Source organism: Cricetulus griseus, chromosome 4 (assembly GCF_003668045.3).
Source record: "Cricetulus griseus strain 17A/GY chromosome 4, alternate assembly CriGri-PICRH-1.0, whole genome shotgun sequence".
In the NCBI taxonomy this organism is placed as follows: domain Eukaryota; kingdom Metazoa; phylum Chordata; class Mammalia; order Rodentia; family Cricetidae; genus Cricetulus; species Cricetulus griseus.
Genome location: NC_048597.1, coordinates 109,965,458 through 109,984,403, shown reverse-complemented (window position 1 = coordinate 109,984,403; position 18,946 = coordinate 109,965,458). Strand labels below are relative to the sequence as shown.

At 45.1% G+C, this 18,946-nt stretch overlaps 1 protein-coding gene across 1 annotated transcript in view; it reads right to left on the bottom strand.

Annotated features, from left to right (window-relative positions):
- Caln1 (calneuron 1) overlaps nt 1-18,946 on the bottom strand; it is a 407,298-nt gene that overhangs the window by 173,340 nt on the left and 215,012 nt on the right. The window contains exon 4 of the mRNA XM_027416098.2: nt 8,859-8,971. Within this exon, the coding sequence (XP_027271899.1) occupies nt 8,859-8,971 (113 nt within the window). The remainder of the gene's footprint in view (nt 1-8,858; nt 8,972-18,946) is intronic.

Below are 18,946 nucleotides of genomic sequence, written 5' to 3'. Positions count from 1 at the left end.
TGATGATGCTACTGCTGTTGTTCTCGGAACAACACAGTGGGAAACCATGGCAGCTCAGACACCTCCCGTTTCCATACTTCACACCCAGGAAAATGACTTGGAGCATTAAGGAGCTTGCTGTCAATCTAACAGGTATGGTGATGGACATCGCCACTGAGAGACACCCAGAAACCATTGGAGGAAGAAGGGGAGAGCTGCAGTGTGTATCTAGGAGAACGAGGGAGTGGCAAGGTACACAGTATTAGAGGAGAAACACCCAGCTGCTGCCGGATGTGACAAGTGGAAGATGTGCTAGGAAAAGCTGTTTATTTTAAAAAGAAAAAAAATGAGGCCACTATGGTAGCTCACTCCTTTCATCTCAGCTACTTAAGAGGCTGAAGAAGAAGTATCCCAAGTTTGAATCCAGTCTGGGTGTAGAGGAGTTCAAGGTCAGTAGTAGCAACTTAGAGAGGCCAGACTCAAACAAACAAGACAACAAACAAACAGAGTTGGGGATGTAGCTCAGTGGTGGATTGTTCACAGATCACTTGTGACATCCTGGGTTCAATACCTAGCACCTCCCCCCCCCCCCACACACACACAGAGAGAGAGAGAGAGAGAGAGAGAGAGAGAGAGAGAGACAGACAGACAGACAGACACAGAGACAGAGACAGACAGAGAAAGGAAGGAGAAGAGAGAAAGAAGGGAGGAAGGAGGACAAAGGAAGAAAAGAGAGAAGGTGAGGAAGGGAAGGACGGAGGTGGGGAGGAAAGGGGTAAGAGGAGAGAGGAGGAAAGAAGATCTCAAACATGAAATGTTCTGGTATTTTCCAAGCCTTAGCTCCATGCAAAAAATGCTTCACAGAAATGAACACCCTTTTCATTTCACACAACCATTTCCCCTGCAGTCTACCTCAGCAGCCAGCCTCACTCAGGTAACCTCTAGTCTTACACATAAAAAAAACATAGCTATTAATAGACACGACTAGCTGGAGTCTGCATCTTTACTTTAACTTTTCCTCTCAATTATGGAAGTAACATATGCCCAGTGTTGAAATTTTAGAAAACACCTCCATCCTCCTACCACATAGAATGTCACTGTCAACATCTTAGCCCAACTCCATTCAGTTCTTAAAGGCATAGCACATTTTCCACGATAATGCACCTGCAGCTTTGTAAATTTTTCTTCCATGTCATGAATATGGGGCATCGAGAACCCTCACCTGCCTATGAGCCAAAAGTTCCAAGCTACCACGGCTGTAGAGACAGCATGTTAACTTCCCAGGCAGAATCAAAGCCAAGACACAGAAATGACTTTTTTTGGTAGGGCTTTTTAAAAAAATATTTAATTTTAATTGTGTGTATAGGGAATGGTGGTATGTGCACATGTGAGTGCAGTACCCATGGAGTCCAGAAGAGGGTGGTAAATTCCATGCAAATGGAGTTACAGGCAGTTGTAAGCTGCCCAGCATGGGGGACTAGGAACCGAACTCTGTTTTTTTTTTTTTTTTTTTTTTGTTTGCTTCATAAGAGCAGCACACTCTCTTTTTTTTCTTTATTTTATTTTATTAGTTCAAATTAGGAACAAGCTTGCTTCACATGTCAATCCCTTCTCCCTCTCCCTCCTCTCACCCCAACATCCCACCTGCCCCTACCATCCCCCTCCACTCCCCAGGCAGGGTAAGGCCCTCAAAAGGGGCTCCCCAAAGTCTACCACATCTTCCTGGGCCAGGCCTAGGCCCTTCCCCATGGCAGCACACTCTCTTAATCATGGAGCCATCTCCATGGTTTGCCACAATGACCACGAGTCCAGGACTTAAGCAGAAATGGGAAGGTGGGGAAGGGGTAGAGGAGAAATAATAACTGGGGATGGAGGGATAGATTCTTAGGGAGCAGCTGCAGGTACTGTGTGATTTCCCCACAGATCTAGAGGAGGCACTGAGAAGTCCTGTGGTTAGGTATGCAGGCACAAAACAGGTCTTATTTGAGCCCACTGTCTAGGGATGGTGATTTGTCCATGGATAGGAGGGGGTCATAGGTCACTCCTCAGATGCTTTCTACCTTGTTTTCTTCAGACATAGTCTCCTGCTGACCAAGAACTCACCAAGTACGCTTGGTTGGCTGGTTAGTAAGACCTCAGGGATTCACCAGTCTCTGCCTCCCAGGCTGAGATTACTAAAACACCACCATGCCAAGTTTTTCTTTCTTTTTTTTTTTTCATGGGTTCTGGCGATTGAATCGCACACTGATGTAGCAAACACCTTACTGACTGAGTCATAACTCCAACCTCCAACTTGTGCACTTTTATGCTAGGATATTGACTTTGTCTTGGATACTGCACAGATCTGTATGACAAGCTAGACACTATCACAATCTAAGAATTGAATGTGAACCCCCACCCCACCCTGAATCATATTGAATGTTCAGTATCCAGTTGGTGGTGCTATTTTGGGAGGATCTGGAAACTTAGGTCCCTAGAGGGCTATGTCCTTGAGAGTACCTTAACTCTGACCACTTCTGGCCTCATGCAGGGATTACAGGTGTGTACCAGTATATCTGGGTTTTTATGTGGTGCTGGGGATGGAACCCAGGACTGTCTGCATGTTAGGCTAGCTCTCTACCAGCAAAGCCACATTTCCAGGCCCCCCTTTCAACAGTTTAAGTCGCACAAACAGCTCTCTTCTAACTCAGTGTGGAAGCCCTGACTCCTCTTCGGAAAGAAAACAGACCAAGAGAGGTGGCTGTGTGACCACTGGGGTCAACAGTGCTGTTTAATCTGTCGAGGTTCTTGTTATTTTCCTTCTGATTGTTTGCAGTCTACAGACTTGTAGAAAATCCCAGCACAGTTCCAGAGGTCAAGAAGGAGATAATGTAGAAGGCTTTTTGTGATGAATGAGCTCATGGAGACACTGAGAAGAAAATGGCTCCTCCCCAGCCCAAGGGGCATCTCTATGAAATATTCTAGAATAAAGCTGGAGTCCTGGTATGTGATACAGAGGATATGTTATGTGCCATAATGGAGTTCTGAGGACTACACTTTGTAGTGGTCACAAAGCAAAGAGCATTGTTTTGTAGCAATTTCCACCCTGGAGGAAAGCCTTTTAACAGGCAGGAAGCAAAGGAAGCTTACAAGGCTCAGAAAGTTTGTGAGATTTACAGGATTCACAAGGCCTCCCTCCCCAGGGTTATATAAGCAATAATGGTTGCGGGAGAGAGGAGCCTCTTTACTCAGCTGAGCTGCCTGCAAGTTCTGAATGGAGCTCCAAGGATTCAGCTTTTTTGTTACTAACCATGCTAGAATGGGTTTTCTACTAACACAGGAACCTTTCAATTGTCTATGCTCCTATAAATAACTCCTCCCTCACATTACTGCAAATAACCCCAGTAAGCTCATGAGTTTGCTATATTGACCTTCATCTGTCATTGGTTCTCTGGCTGGGGTAAGAAATCATTTGCTCATGTCTCCCCAGGAATGCTGAGCAGGAAGACCATCCTACAATCCTGGGTCCAAATCTCTTCAGCCCCTTCTCTTCTTCCTTTCCATCACTACACTACATCAAGCCCCAAGGCCAACTTCAAACACAATTTCCCATTTCCTCCCCCATAATATCCCTGCAATAACATCAAATACACCATAATTTGATACCTGGAAGGAGAAGAATACAGTAAAGTGTCCAAAGTTCTTCCCTGAGCATGGTGGTAGGTGCCTATTCTAGCACTGAGACAGGAGGATCAGGATTGGAGGCCAGCTTGACACAGCAGGACCCTGTCTCAAAAAGAAAATGAAAGTTCTGGCAGGGAAGATGGCTCAGTTGCTAAAGTGCTTGCTGTGCAAACATGAGGACTGGAATTCCAGGACCCTGGCAAAACCCCAGGTGTATGTAGCACATACTTGCAAAATCCCAGCACCAAAGAAGCAGAGATGGGGAAATCTCTGGGACACACTGGCCAGCTAGCCTATGCTGACTTACAAGCCCACGAGAGACCTTGTCTCAAGAGGTGTGTGTGCTGGGGCAAGGATTGTTGGCTTAGGACCACACCTGAGGTTGCCTTTGGGCTCCTACATACACATGGGCACACATACACACCAAAGTTTTACAAGTTGTTACTTATTATCTAAAAGGGACCTGAACTGGATGCCAGATCCTCACACACAGGCACAGAAAACACTGTTTGGACCAGACCATCTAGAACATGACATGCAGACTATATCATTTAGGAAAGAAGATGTGGATATAGCTAGTTACATTCCACCATCACCAATACCAACCCCCTGTACAAACGCAGTAAGTAGGTCATAATTTTAGGACTGGTACCAAGCGATACATAGTTTGTTTTTTTTTTTCCAGAATCACATTTGATTTGATTTTACCCTTGGCAATGTAGGCTAGAACTCCAGGAAGGAAGAGCATCAAAAACATATTTAATTAGGAAGATGAGGTCAGCGCTTAGTCAGATTTCTTGTCCACAATGCAGAGAAGAGCATCCCCACCTTTGGGTTCTCTCTAAGGCAGGAGGAATTTGAAGCTTTCGAAAAAGCAAGGCTTGTGGCAGCAATATCAGATCAGGAGTAGAAGCTTGCGCCGGGGAGATAGCTCAGTCAGTAAGTGCTTGCTTAGCAAACATGAGCGTCTGAGTTCAATTCCCAGCAGTCATGTTACATGTTAAAAGTTGGACAGGTGTGTGCCTGTGACCCAGATGTGGGAGATGCAGGGACAGGTAGACCCTTGGGACTTTCTAGCTAGTTGGCCTAGCCTAATTAATAAGCCACAGTGAGAGACTCAGTCATGAAGCAAAGTGGCCAAGTCCTGGGGAACAATGCTTGAAGCTGACTTCCAGTGTTGCACACATGTACACCTATGTACACATGGAAACACACACACACACACACACACACACACACACACACACACACACACACACACACGAACATACTGAAAGCCTGATTAAAGGATGTCCACCCTAACTGAGATCCAGTCTCTTCCACAGCCCCAGATAGGCCCTGCTAAGTCATGGTAGGCTATCTTCTCCCACACTTAAAAGGGGCAATGTGGGACCAGGTATGGCGGAGTACATCTGTAATCACAGTGCACAGGTGGAGACTGATGGATCCCTGGAGCTTACTGTTCAGTCAGCTTAGTCTACTTGGTGAGCTCTAAGCCAGTGAGAGACTTGACTCTAAAAAGAAGGTGGATGGTGCCAGAGGATATTCACTGGCCTCTACATATATGTGCATATGTGGGCACATCACTTATACAAGAACACACACACACACACACACACACACACACACACACACACACACACACCGTCTTAAAGTCCCCACACCTTCTGCATTTCTTTGATCCTTTAAGAGTGGCCGGTGTCATGTCAGGATGCTCAAATGGCACTATGGAGAAGCGCTTATGGTGGAGACCTAAGGACAGGTTGCTAGCCAGGGCAACGAGGCAGCCAAAAGTACATCGCTGAGCCTCAGCCAAGTCTTCTAATGATCACAGCAGGCATTTTGACAGCAACCCCCTGAGAGATCCAGAGCCAAAGCACCCAGCTGGGCTACTCTCAAATTCATGACCTACAGAAACTGTGATGTGCCAAACACTTATTGTTGTCTTCTGCTCCTCTATTACGATGCCGTGTGAAGAGCCGAAGCTGAATCCAAAGATCTCTGCTTCTGTGAGAACTGGATACCAGTTCTGATAGATAGTGTTGCCAGTCTCTTAGCACGGTGTGCTTTCTACAGTACTATCCCCTCCTGCTGTCCCCTCCTAGAATACCAAAGGCAGAAACAAACCTGCCTTTCTGTTCCTCTTCCTGAGACTATCAACCACACCCACAGACTAAATAGACACATTCATGCAAATGTGTCACTGTGCATGTGCAGACATGCACACAGCCTTCTCTTAACACCCGTCCCCGGCAGCCACCCAAGCATGGAGGCTGTGAGCATCTCTCTACGCAGGGATGGCTGCTCTAGTGTTTCACACACCGTTTTCTCATGCTGCTTCTCAGTGATCAGGCAGCGAAGCATGGAGCATGGCTGCTGGGAACTGAGGAACGCTCCTCTGGTTGTTTCCTAGTTGGGGGAGTGACTGTGGGAGAGGGAAGACGTGGTCACAAGCCTCTGCATGCCAGAACCCATTTCAATAGTGCAGAGTGGGGATGGGGTGGGTCTCAGTTGGCAAAGTGCTTGCTGCCTTACAAGCAGGAGGACCTGAGTTTGGTCCTCACACCACACCACACACACAAAACAAGCAAACAAGACAGAAAAACTTGTGCATGGTGTCCTGAATTTATAACCTGAGCTACTGATGAAGGCTGAAATACAAGGTCTCAAGAACTGGCTGACCAGTCAGGCTAGCTGAATCAGTGAATTCTGAGCCGGTCAGACACCCTGCTTCAAAAAACAAAGGTAGATGGCTCCTGGAAAAGAACACATTATGTTCACACATGCAGTCACACAAAATAAATAAATAATCTCAGAGGTAACCCTTCCCCCTTGGCTCACTTTGCTGAACCCCATCTTATCACCCCAAAGGAGATCTACAGTATAACAAGTCAATAGAGAATTTGTGATCATAATAGCACAACAGAACTATGTTAAAGAGAATTAGTGTTGTGTTAGAAAAATGTTGCCGGGTCCTGGAGAGGCCTTACTGTGAAGAATCTGGAGTATTGGGGCCTCTGCGTAAGATATGGATCTGATAGCCGCAGTTTCTTCCTTCCTTTTTGAGACGGGACCAAGAAGAAAACATAGAGCTCAGGATGCCCTGTGGCATCTTCCTAGGCTATGGTGGACCATGAGAGTTGAACATGGGATGGAAAGAAATAATGGGAACTAAAGGAAGAGAGCTAATCTGGAGGGGCTGAAAAATGGCATTACAGTTCAACTCTGAAATGTCTCCCGTAGGGTCATGGTTTGAATTCTTTGATGGCTCCATTTTGGGGTATTTATGGGATCTTGAGAAGATAAGTCACTAGAGTAAGGTTCCTTGGAAGATATGATACCTGGCCCCTTCCTGTTTTACTCTCTGCTTCCTGTCCCTGTAAAGTGAGTGAACATCTCTCCTGTGCCATGTGCTCCCACTGCCATGATGTCCTGTCCAAACAGAGAGAGCCAAGGGACCATCTGAATCCTCTGAGACAGTGAACCAAAACGAATCTTTCTTCCTCCAAATTGTTTCTGCCACCTATTTTTGGCATGGCCAAATAAAAGGTAATTATATACTCATTGGCTATGTGCTAGATGAGGAGTACCAGAGTAAGATGAGAGATGAGAAAAACAATTGCAAATCAATCTTAGGAAAATGTATTTACTTGGGGAGGTGGAGGGGAAACCTCTCTTAAGAAATCAAAGAAATACTGTGTTTTGACAGTGCTTGTATTTTTTTTTAACTTACTTTTTCCTGGTTTTTATTTTTTTTTCTTTTTGTTTGCTATTATTTCAGTTTGGTTTTTGGTTTTGTGAGACAGGGTCACACCCTGCAAACTTTATAGCCCAGACTGGCTTCCCATTCATAGCAATCCTCTTGCTTAAGTCTCCTAAGTACCAAGACCCCAGGTATATACCACCCTGCCCAGCTTCAATAGTGTTTTAGACACCTAAAAAGAGATGCAATTCAATGAACTTGACAACTTATCTAGCTTGTGTTTTAAAAGCAAAGATTAATAATCCATTCCCCAGTTCCATAGCCATGAAATAATAGTCACATCTTAAAATAGAGAAGTGATGTAAAAGTGATTTAGTGACATTCTAATCATTAGAATGTAGGCATCAGTAATCTCCAACAAGAATTCACAAGACAGAAATTGGTGGCATTGGAAGCCATCTGAAGTGCATCAGTAATGACAGGATCCAAGACAAGTGACCAGGTACCCAGTCAGTAGGGAATCTCTTGAGATTGCCAGGTTCGGACTAGCAGCTACTGAGGCCAAACTCACCTGCGCGCATGTGTGCAGGCACAAACACACATTCTCCCTTTTTTCCCCTTCCTCTTTCCCTCTCTCCCTCCCTCTCTCCCTCTCTCCCTCCCTCCCTCCCCCCTCCCTCCCTCCCTCCCTCCCTCCCTCCCTCCCTCCCTCCTTCCCTCCCTCCCTCTCTCCCTCCCTCCCACTTCTCTCTCTGCTCTCCTCTCTCCCCTCAAAGCTGCTGTAGAAGAAATGAAAGCCACCATGCTGTGACTGCCTGTGATTCTGCAATCAAATCCTCACTTTCCCAGAGGAAGTTTACTAAACACCCTAAACAATCAGACACTATAGTAACCACATTCCATATGGTGGACACACAGTGACTAGGGGGATCAACTCCCGCCACTGAGGACAGACACAATCTGACCGCGACCATATACTATAGCACAGTCCTCAGTAACTACATGGCATGCGGCCACCACCTCCACTCTCTCTCATGGAACTGAATTCTCTTCAGAGCTCCTCTCATGCCTGTTCCCCTACAGCATTAAGAACTCTCCCAATGAACTTCTTACCCAAAAGGACAACATGCCTCTGTCTCTCTTGAACCCCTAAACAGAGAGCTTTCAGGGGTGTAGCTTAAAGTAGGATTTTTCATAGATAATAGCAATCTAGATCCTCTTCTCAAGATCCCAGAACAAAGCCCCTCATGAGTTGGATATGGAAGAATTTCACTCTCACAAATGCAAACTCTCTCTGCTCCAAAGAAAAGATGTGAGTAGACAGCTCATTTCTCCAAACACTGAGCATGGCATAGACTTCAGCAGAGACATCTGATTCAAAGGGCACCTATCATTCCAGTCCAAGAGAGTTCACTTCAGTCTGAAGAGACACTCAAGACTGTATAGTCAAAGTTCATTCTTCCCAGAAAACACATTACTGCCAGACTGAATCTTACATGAACACCTCACTTACCTGCCAGAAGATGCTGTCTATCGTATTTCCAAGGAAACCATCACGACCTTCTGATGACACTAGTTTGGGCCCAAGAATTGTCATGAATTCATCAAAATCCACCTGCCCGTCTCCTGGAAGGAGAAAAGAGGTATGAGTGAAAAAGAACCATAAATGTGATCAATGATCCCTGATGCAAGAAACAACTCCCTGCTTTCTCCTTGGCATGACCTAAATAAAATAAAAAGAGTTGGTGATGTAACTGAGAATTGTTTAACACTGTTTAGTTTCTTCCCCTAATACTGGGGATTGAATCCAGGTGCCCAAGCATCCTAGGCAGGCACCCTACCACTGAGCCACTCTCTCACCCCTCACTGGGGAATTCTAGGCAGGAGCTCTACCACTGAGCCACCCCAAGCCCCTCACTGGGGATTCTAGGCAAGGGCTCTACCACTGAGCCACTCCCCCAGCCCCTCACTGGAGAATTCTAAGCAGGTACTCTGCCACTGAGTCACCTCTCTAACTCCTCACTGGTGGAGTCTAGCCAGGTGCTCTACCACAAAGCTACAATCCCACTCCCTTACTGGGTGACTCTAGAAAAGCATTCTACCACTGAGCTATAACCCCAACTCCCCACAGAAGGATTTTAGGTAGGTACTTGTCCTGGATAGGTTCTGTTGTTTTTGTTCACTTGAATCAAGCTTCTTTGGGAAGAAGAAACAATTGAGAAAATGTCCACAGAAGACAGGCCTGCAACCAAGCCCGTGAAGCATTTTCTTGAATAATGGTTGATGTGGGAGAGCCTACCCCATTGTGGGTGGTGCTACCCCTAGGAAGGTGGTCCTGGATGGTAGAAGCAAGCAAGTTGATAAAGAATAAGGAGCAGCACTTCTCATGGCCTCTGCTTCAGTGCCTATCTCCAGGTTCAGTTTCCTGCCCTGACTTCCCTTCATGATGGGCCATGATCCAAACATGTAATCGGAAATAAAACCTTTCTTCCCCAAGTTGTTTTTGGTCATGGTGTTTTGTTACAGCAATAGAAACCCTAAGAGAGTATTCAACACTAAATCAAGCCACCCTGGCATATTCCACATAGGCACCCTACCTCTGAGCCACACCCCTAGGCCCTCACTGGAGGATTCTAAATAACTACTCTACAGCTGAACCACACTCCAACTCCAGCCTCCCCCCCCCCACACACAAACAAACACTTGGGGATTCTATCATTGAGCAACATTCTTAGCCTTCTTTTTACTTTTTGTTTAGAGACATGGCCTTTAACTTGCAGTCCTCCTACCTCAGCCTCATGAATAAAAGGCCTTCACTACCAAGGCCCGCTTTGTTTTAAAACATTAAATATCACAAGAAAGTAGAAATAATTAGTGCATCTGATAGTGTACATTTCAACTCCTCTTGAAAACCAACTTGTCAGATTTTTATTGTTGTTGGTTGTCTGGTGTAGCTCAGGACTGGCTGAGACTTGCAATGGAGCTGAGAAGGACATTAACTTCTGATCATCCCGGCCCATTCCCCAAGTGTTAGGACCACATGTGTGTGCCATCATGCTCAGTTTATTTGGTGCTAGGGCTGAACCCATGGCTTTGAACATGCTGCACGGAACTCTTATTGACTGAGCTACATTCCCAACCCCACCTCAGGTCTTGATTATATCATTTCCTCGTGTCCTTAACTCTCGTGTCTTGTGTTGCTTTGTTCATACATACAAAGCATGCGCATGCGCATGTATGTGCACGCATGTACACACACACACACACACACACACACACTTAGTTGTGTAGCATCTAAGCTTGTGTAAGTATGCTCTTTGATGTACACAGCATGATGAATTTCCTGATGAGACATTTCTCAGTGCCTTTCCCCTATCATTAATCAATTCATGACTGTATACTATTTTAAATGCCCACCTAGCACCTCCCACTTATCATGACCACACCTCCCATCTACTCCTCCTCTGAACCTCAAAGTGTCCAGCTGTATGAGACAGAAGTCACAATTTCATCTTTGTACTCAAGCTAAACAGTCATTATGTCTAAAGTGTTTAACTCCCTAGAGACTTGCTGAGGTTCTCATTCTCATTTTTCCAATAGATAATTCCCTTTCTAACAAGCTTAGTGGGATAATGCTTCCAAGAATCAACACTTGCATTTGAGATTACTGCATCACACTTCTGCCTCCATAACATCTTTCATAGGGTTTGAGATTACTTCCCCCAAAGCAAATTCGATACAATCTTGAGTGATATTTTGACCTAAAACCAAGAAAAACACCTCAGCATAATCTCCAAGCCTGCCTATCTGTCTTGTACCCTTGCCATCACCACCACTGAATAAAAAGCAATATATCTCTTTCACAGTTATATGTACCTGCTGCTATGTTCCTTGGGGATGTCTTTATCCATGGTCTCCCTGGCAACTGAATATCACCTTGTTTTCAGAAGAGGAGATATAGTGCTCAGTTGTTGTTTTATTGTGCTCCAGCCATGGCTTGCATGACTCCCGCCTGAACTGAACTATGTATGGCAAGAGATCAAATCAGTTGAACAACTATTTCCTCTGAAATGAAACATTAAGATGAGAGGAAGTCAACAAGGTACAGAAAGCCCCTAGAGCTTACAGGACTCAAAAAGCCCCTCTCAATGTTATATAAGCATTCACTAGGCCAGGGCATGTTTTCAAGTGTTAACCAAGTGCAGGGAGTTTCAGGGATGAAGTTTTTATGAGTCATTGCCCATGTTGGGCAGACTTTTGGTGACACAGCTGCCTTTGAGTCACCCATGCTCCCATAAATAATCCCAATAAACTCACTGATTCACAAACCTTGACTATAGTGTGATTATTGATTTGTTATTTGTGCTCTATTTGGGACACAATAGACATCTGTTCACATCTTCACGTTTCACCAGGAAGTCATCTAACAAGGCTTGAGACATTTATGTATATTGATTGCCAGAACAGGTATTCAGTATGTGGCTTGTAGACATCAGTGATGTCTCTGGATTGAATGACCCTCAGTAAATCATCAACAGGACATTAGGGACCCTTAGAATTGTTTGAAATGGTGACACTACCAATAGCTTTCCACATCCTTACCTTAGCTCCAGTCAATGAACACACACATAGTTGTGTGCCAAAATTCAGACCCAGAGATTAATCTACTCAGAGTGTCTGTGCATCCAAAGAGCACTCATTCAAAACCTATGCCCAAAGGCCAAGTGGTTGTCATCATCAAGATGTCAATAACTCAGTACAGCTTGTCTAGGAACACATTTCCTCATAGATGAAATTCTGGGAGGTTCAGGGAGGTGTGGCAAGCTGGCGGGAAAGGGAAGATTAATCCAGCAAATGAGGTGGGGCAGTCAATGAACTGCTGAGTGGAAATCAATTTTTCTCTCACCATTTGACAAGATAAAGAGAGCTGAAATTTCACCCTTACTGGTATGTTAAGAATGTGCATACAAACAATAATTTCATGTGAGCCATTCAGATTAGTAACTACTTCTAAATACAAAACTCCCTGATGCTGACCGAGACACAGACTGGATGCCTTCTGAGGCATTCCTGGTATATTTGTTCCTGGGTATAAATAGGATCTATTAAGATAGGAAGAGAAGAAAGAATAAGAAAGAGGAGGAGAAAGAATGGGAAGCTGAGGAAGAGGGGAAAGGAAGAGGAGGAAGAAACAGGGAAGAAGGACACACAAATAAACAGGGAAAAAGGAAGGAGAAGAGAAAGGAAAAGGAAGGAAACACAGGAAAGGAAGAAGATGAAGAAGGAGGAGGAATTTGGAAGGGAAGAGGAGAAAGGAAGAAAAGGAGGGAGGTGAGAATAAAGATTCAGGAGGGGAAAGAAGATGGAAGAGGAGAGGTGGGAAGGAAGAGGATTAAGGAGCAGTGGGCACCAACATCCCCTAAATATGCACTATAGACACAGCTCACAGTATTGCTGGAGTTTCTTTCCAGCCTGGTCCCACAGCTGCCTTGCCCCAAATAAACACAGAGATGCTATATTAATTATAAAACTGTTGGCCAATGGCTAGGCTTCTTACTGGCTACATAACGCCATGTAGAGACAGGGAAGTTATGATATTCGGGGTGTTCTCTGGTAAGATAAGACTATGTAGAAATACATAGATTAGTAGTTATGGGTTAATAATCAAGACAGAGCTAGCCAATAAGAAGCCCTAACCATTGGCCAATATTTTTATAATTAATCTAGCATCCATGTGTTTATTTGGGGCAGAGCAGCTGTGGGGCCAGGCTGGAAAGAAACTCTATCAATATCACCATCACCATCCTGACTCACCCGTGGCAAGCTCTGACATTCATAAGGTCTTTGAGCTTCAGCTCAAGGACATGGGTCTCTTTGTATGCAAACCTCAGGAGATCTTAAAATGTGTCCAGCAGCACTGACATCCCTGCTCATGGTCTAATGGGCACTATAGCAAGGGGCTGGCTGGTCCATGCTTCTCAGCCTGGAGAAAATAAAAATATGTTTGAAAACTTTACCTTCCATGTAAGAGAGGAAGCACCACCTATTTCTCCACCCCCAGTAGAGGATCAGAGGACCAAAACACTGTGCATATCAAGGATCCTCTGGGAGTTCTGGTCCCACTCACTACAGCACCAGGCAGTGTTCACAAGTAGATGTTATTTTGGGCCAAAGGCACCCTCTGACCAGCAAAAGTGATGCTTCTAAGATCTACCTTGATCCAGGAAAAAAACAAGCAGCTCATTGACCACTTATAAATCATCATCTGCCCCAAGGAACTGGAGAGATAGTGTAGTCACTAAAGTGCTTGCCTTGGAAGCACGAGGATGAGAGTTTGGGTTCCCAGAAAGCATGGCTGCATATAATTCCATCGGGGGAAGGTGAGGACAGGTGATTCCCAGTGCAAGCTCAACACAACCTTACACTCCCAACACACAAGAACTACACACACACACACACACACACACACACACACACACACACACACACACACACACACCTAAATGGCTGCATAGTTGGCTGGGAAGATGGTTTAGTGGTTAAGAGCACCCATTGTTCTTCCAGAAGGCTTGAATTTAGCCAGTAGCAGTCAAATCAGCTGGCTCACAAACACCCATGGCTCCAGCTCCAGAGAATCTGATGCCCTCTTCTGGACTCTGAGAGCATAGGCAAGCATGTGCACCCACACACAAACACATAATTGGCAAACAAAATAAATCTTTGAAATGAAAAATCACTGTTACCACTATAGGTTTTGCTTAATTGTTCAAAAGAGTACCCTATAGGTTTTGCTTATTCATCTAAAAGAGCAGTAATAAGAAACAGGAGATAGTTGTTTGGCATTTTCTGGATGCCCGGTATGAGTATTACATAAATTTATTTAAACTCCAACACTATTAAGAATTCTCCCAATTCACATCTTACTAGTGGTAAGTGAGGCAAGAAGGGGTTAAAAGTAAAGAGTGGAAAGATCACAGAGAGACATCACATGGCAGAGCAAGGGCTCAGCTCAACTAAGAACCCCAGTACTAACTCTGCATCAGAGACCCCAGCACTCCATCTGGATAAGGCTCATATTGCTTTCCAGAATCTGAGAGTTGTAATGTTTTCTTCTCTTAGGCCCGAGGAAAGGTTTTGATGAGAAATTGGGAAAGGTGACCTTTGGGAATTTCAATGTAAATGGCCACTGTCTAAAAGCCACATGTTCCCCAGATTGCCACTCTGCCTGCAGTGAGCATCCTTATTTGTCCTCGCAGATAGACAGTTCCCAGAGGATCCCAGGGTACTCACAGGCAACCCAGCACATAACTCAAATTTTTTCTTCCCAAAAAAGAATTGGTCTGATAAACAAGTCTTATCTGGGCAGAGTCACCACAAACAGCCAGTATTGAGTTCCCCAAAGATAAATGTGGAAGAATTCCTGGACCAGTTCCTTTTTATGAAATGCAGACTGTTCCAGTGCAGGTTTGCGTGCACCTGTATGGTGTATATGTATGTGTTTGTGTGTGCATGTGTGCGGAGACTGGAGGCCCACTTTGAAGGCCGTCCTCAATTGATCTCTACCTGTTTATCTGAAGCAGGGTCTCTCACAGAGCCTGGGGCTCCCCAGTTCTGCTAGACTGCCTGGGATTCTCTGGTCCCTGCCTCCCCAGTGACAGAATTACAGGTATATGTCATCACTTGCTACTTTTTACACTGATGCCAAGGATTCAAACTCAGAAGCTAGTGGCAAGCACTTTCCCAACTGAGCCATCTTTCTAAGCTGCACAGGATTTACTTATTTATTTATTTGCATATTTTATACAAAATAATAGGGTCACTGTGAGACAAACATAACTTAATTCTCTTTTGCCCTCCCCTCCTTCCTGTTGGTTCAGTTTCTCCTCCCAAATAGTCTCCCTCTATTTTCATGCCTTATTTTAAAAATCTAGATCCCACACATGAGAGGACCAGGAATCCACATTTAAAAGAAAACATAAGGCATGAAAACAGACATGGGCTGGGCATTGGTGGTGCAAGCCTTTAATCCCAGCACCCTGGAGGCAGAGGCAGGTGGATCTCTGTGAGTTCGAGGCCAGCCTGGTCTACAGAGCGAGTGCCAGGATAGGCTCCAAAGCTACACAGAGAAACCCTGCCTAGAAAAATGAAAAAAAGAAAAAAAGAAAGGAAGAAAGAAAGAAAAGAAAAGAAAAGAAAAAAGAAAAGAGACATGAGACTATCTAAGCCCAGCTTCTTTTACCTTACAAAGGATTCTTAATTGCAATATTTTAAAAATTGCATTTGTGTATGTGGGGGACAGAGTGTGTGCATAAGCATGTGCGGAGGTCCAGGGACAGCTGGAAGGAGTCAGTTCTCCCCTTTTATAATGTGGGGTCCCAGGGATCAGACTCGGCTCATCAGGCTTGGGGGCTGGCACCTTTCTCCACTGAGCTATCTCACCAGGCTGGATGTGAAATCTTTTACTTAGCAAAGTTTTCATATGAATCTTGACTAAGAATGGAAATGCAGAAAGAATGAAGCTCACTCCTTCCAAGCTGGCCCTCCCTCCAGTAGCTTCCATGGATCTTGATCCACTTAGCAAAAGGTATAGGAAGCCAGCCAGAAGAGGACCATGTCTTCTGGACTCCTACTGCTACGTGAGTCAAAGTCATAAACTTGAACTAGGGCAAGAAGCTGCAGGGGGGCCAGGACTGTACAACGGTCATTATGAACAGCCAGCTGAACTTTCCAGGAAGACAGAAAATAATCAGAAACCCACTGGTAAAATTAAAGGAAGGAGAGGAAAAGACCAAAAAAGGTGGTGGGCACTGGTGGTGACAGATGTGTAAAATGTGTGTGTGAGGATCCATTCCAGTCTGTGAAATCCACCCGAGAGTGGCAAGCACACACAGTTGGCATACTCCTATTCCAGGCTGTAGACGTTTGCAAGCCACTACTCAGGCAGAAGCAAGTTAAGACTGTGGTGGACCTGTCAAATCATTGTACTTCATGCCTCAGGCTCCCAACATGCCATCCTCAACAGTTTTCAGTAAATCTTTGAAGGGGGAGGAGCCTAACAAGCTGCAAAGGGAAACAAGGTATGATGGCCAGTCTTCATGGCCAACTTGATCTCACTTGAGGGACAATGTCTTTGTTTTGGCTCGTGGTTTAAGGGGATATGATTGATGAGTCATTGTGGGAAAGGCACGGCAGCTGAGACCCACTCGGTTCTGGCAGCCAGAACTTACAGTGCAGCTTCCTCACACTGAGGCAGACCAGGAGGCAGAGTAGCCAGGTTACAGCTTTCAAAGCCTATCCCCAGTGACTGCTCACCAACTAGGTCTCTACAGTTAAAGGCTCTGCAACACCCCCAAACAACCAAGTGCTAAAACATATGAGCCAATGGGGGCCGTTTCATATCCAGACCATAAAAGGGGGAGAAGGCAGAACTGGATCCGGGGATAATCCAGGATGAGCCAGCAGTGTAGTGAGTCGGACCTTGGGTTCTAGTCCCCTTCGGTGGAGGGCTCTAAGCATATGGGGGTGGGCAGGAACTATGGTGCAATGCATGTTGGGGGTTCTCTATATCTTGTGTGTGTAGAGTGGGGGGCAATCCATGTGTGTGCAAATGCACAGATATATGAGTGTGAAAGGCAAAAGTTGACATTGGGTATCTTCATTGATTGCTCCCTACCTTATAAACTGAGGCAAGGACTCTCAATAGTGCCTGCTGATTTGGCTAGTCAAGCTCGCTTTGGGCATCCCTGCCTCTGCCTACCAGGTGTTGTGCTTATCAGCAGGTCACTGTGCCTGTCTAGCATTAAAGTGAATGTTGGAGCCAAACTGTGGTCTTCTTGCATATGAGTGTATTACTTGCTAAGCTCTCTCTCTCTCTCTAGATCTTTTATTTTATATATTGCTTATCAGTATATAAATCTTATCACTTAATCATAACTCTTCTAAGTTATCATCAGATTCAAAGGACAGGCAAGTAGAAGATTGGAGCAAAACCCTGTTGATAATTGTGTGTGTGTGTGTGTGTGTGTGTGTGTGTGTGTGTGTGTAAGTGTTGGAGACAAGGTCTCAATATACAGTTCAGGTTATCCTTTAACTCACAGTCCCCTTGCCTCAGCCTCCTGAGGGCGAGGATTACAGTTATGTGTACCATATCCTAGTCAGCATTCTCTTACTGACTACTCACCAGCTGCCCCAAGCAGCTATGCATACTACAGCCCAACAGCTGGAGCATTCTAAAACCAACGTGAGAAGAAAAGATGGCCCACGATAAACACCAAAAGTAGACCTGTGGTAAGCCCCATCTCCATGTTAACAATTGAAAACAGAAATAACACAGATCACAGTGCCAAAGAGAGGAGTGACATACATACTGAGCACCTGCATATAATAAAAATTAGCACCCCAATTACTCATTGCCAGAGGAGAAGGCTTAAGAAATATCTGGATGCTAGGGATGTAGCTTAGTTGGTAGAGTGCTTGCCTAACATGTACAGATCCCTTGGTTGCATCCCCAAGATTATGGAAACTGAGTGAGGTGGTAAGATGTCATGCCAGCACTCTGTGTAGGAATGTCATGTTAGAATCCAGCCTCTGCTCTAGTCACAATACCTGCAGCAGCCCTCCCTCCTTTCAGACACTACACACCCTACCCAGCCACTCTCTGTGAATCTCCAGCTCAGAGACTTCCTAGGAAGTGAGTTTACATCAAAGCTGGTATTGGTGGCCATACATCCAGCTCCCAAGGCCCTTCCCTTCTCTTGCCTGGGAATCAAAGACCCTGGCTGTGAGCTTTTGCTTTGAAACCATCCCCATCCTCATAGAGTGTAAGATCGTATCAGCCCTTCGATTCCTCCCTTAAGAGATCGAATCACGCATCCTGTTTCTGATGCTGGGGCCTGAACTCTTTTTAGAGTTCCCACCATGCTCCTGCCTGCCTGTCAATCAACTGCATTAATATATCCCCCAGTAATACATCTCAGGGTCCCCCTTGAACCCCTGCTCCCATCCAAAACCTAACACTCTGGGAGACAGAAGCAGAAGGATCAGGAGTTCAAGGTTCTCTTTGGCTATGAGGTGACTCTGAGGCTAGCCGGGGCTACTTGAGAAAGAAGTGAAGGAGGGGAAAGAGAAAATGAAAGAAAAGAGAAAAGGAGAATAGGAGAGAAAGTGAACATGGAAAGAAGGAAAGGGGAAGAAAATGAAATGAAACACAGAGAACAAAGGAGGGGAGTTGTTTAGGGTCAGACTGGAAGAACAGAGCCCTCTGAAAAAGAGTATGTGTAATCACAGAGGGCTGTGGTTAGTGGGAAAGATGGAAACAAGAGTAGAAGGAAAAGGAACCTGGCTTCCATAAGGGGCAAAGCAAGGGCACCATCAATGCTTGGCAAAGCCAAGGTCTACTTGGTATCCATTGTCAGGGAATTGCAACTTCTAATTAAAAAAAGGAAATACACAAACCCATTATGTACCAGCCATTGTGCTAGACCCTGGGGGACACTGTGGGAACAGTGAAGGCATAGCTGTCATCCTTTACAAATTAACTTGGGAGGAGAGACAACTAAGGACTAAAAATCACATTATCTGTTATAAAAAGGGAGCAGGCAC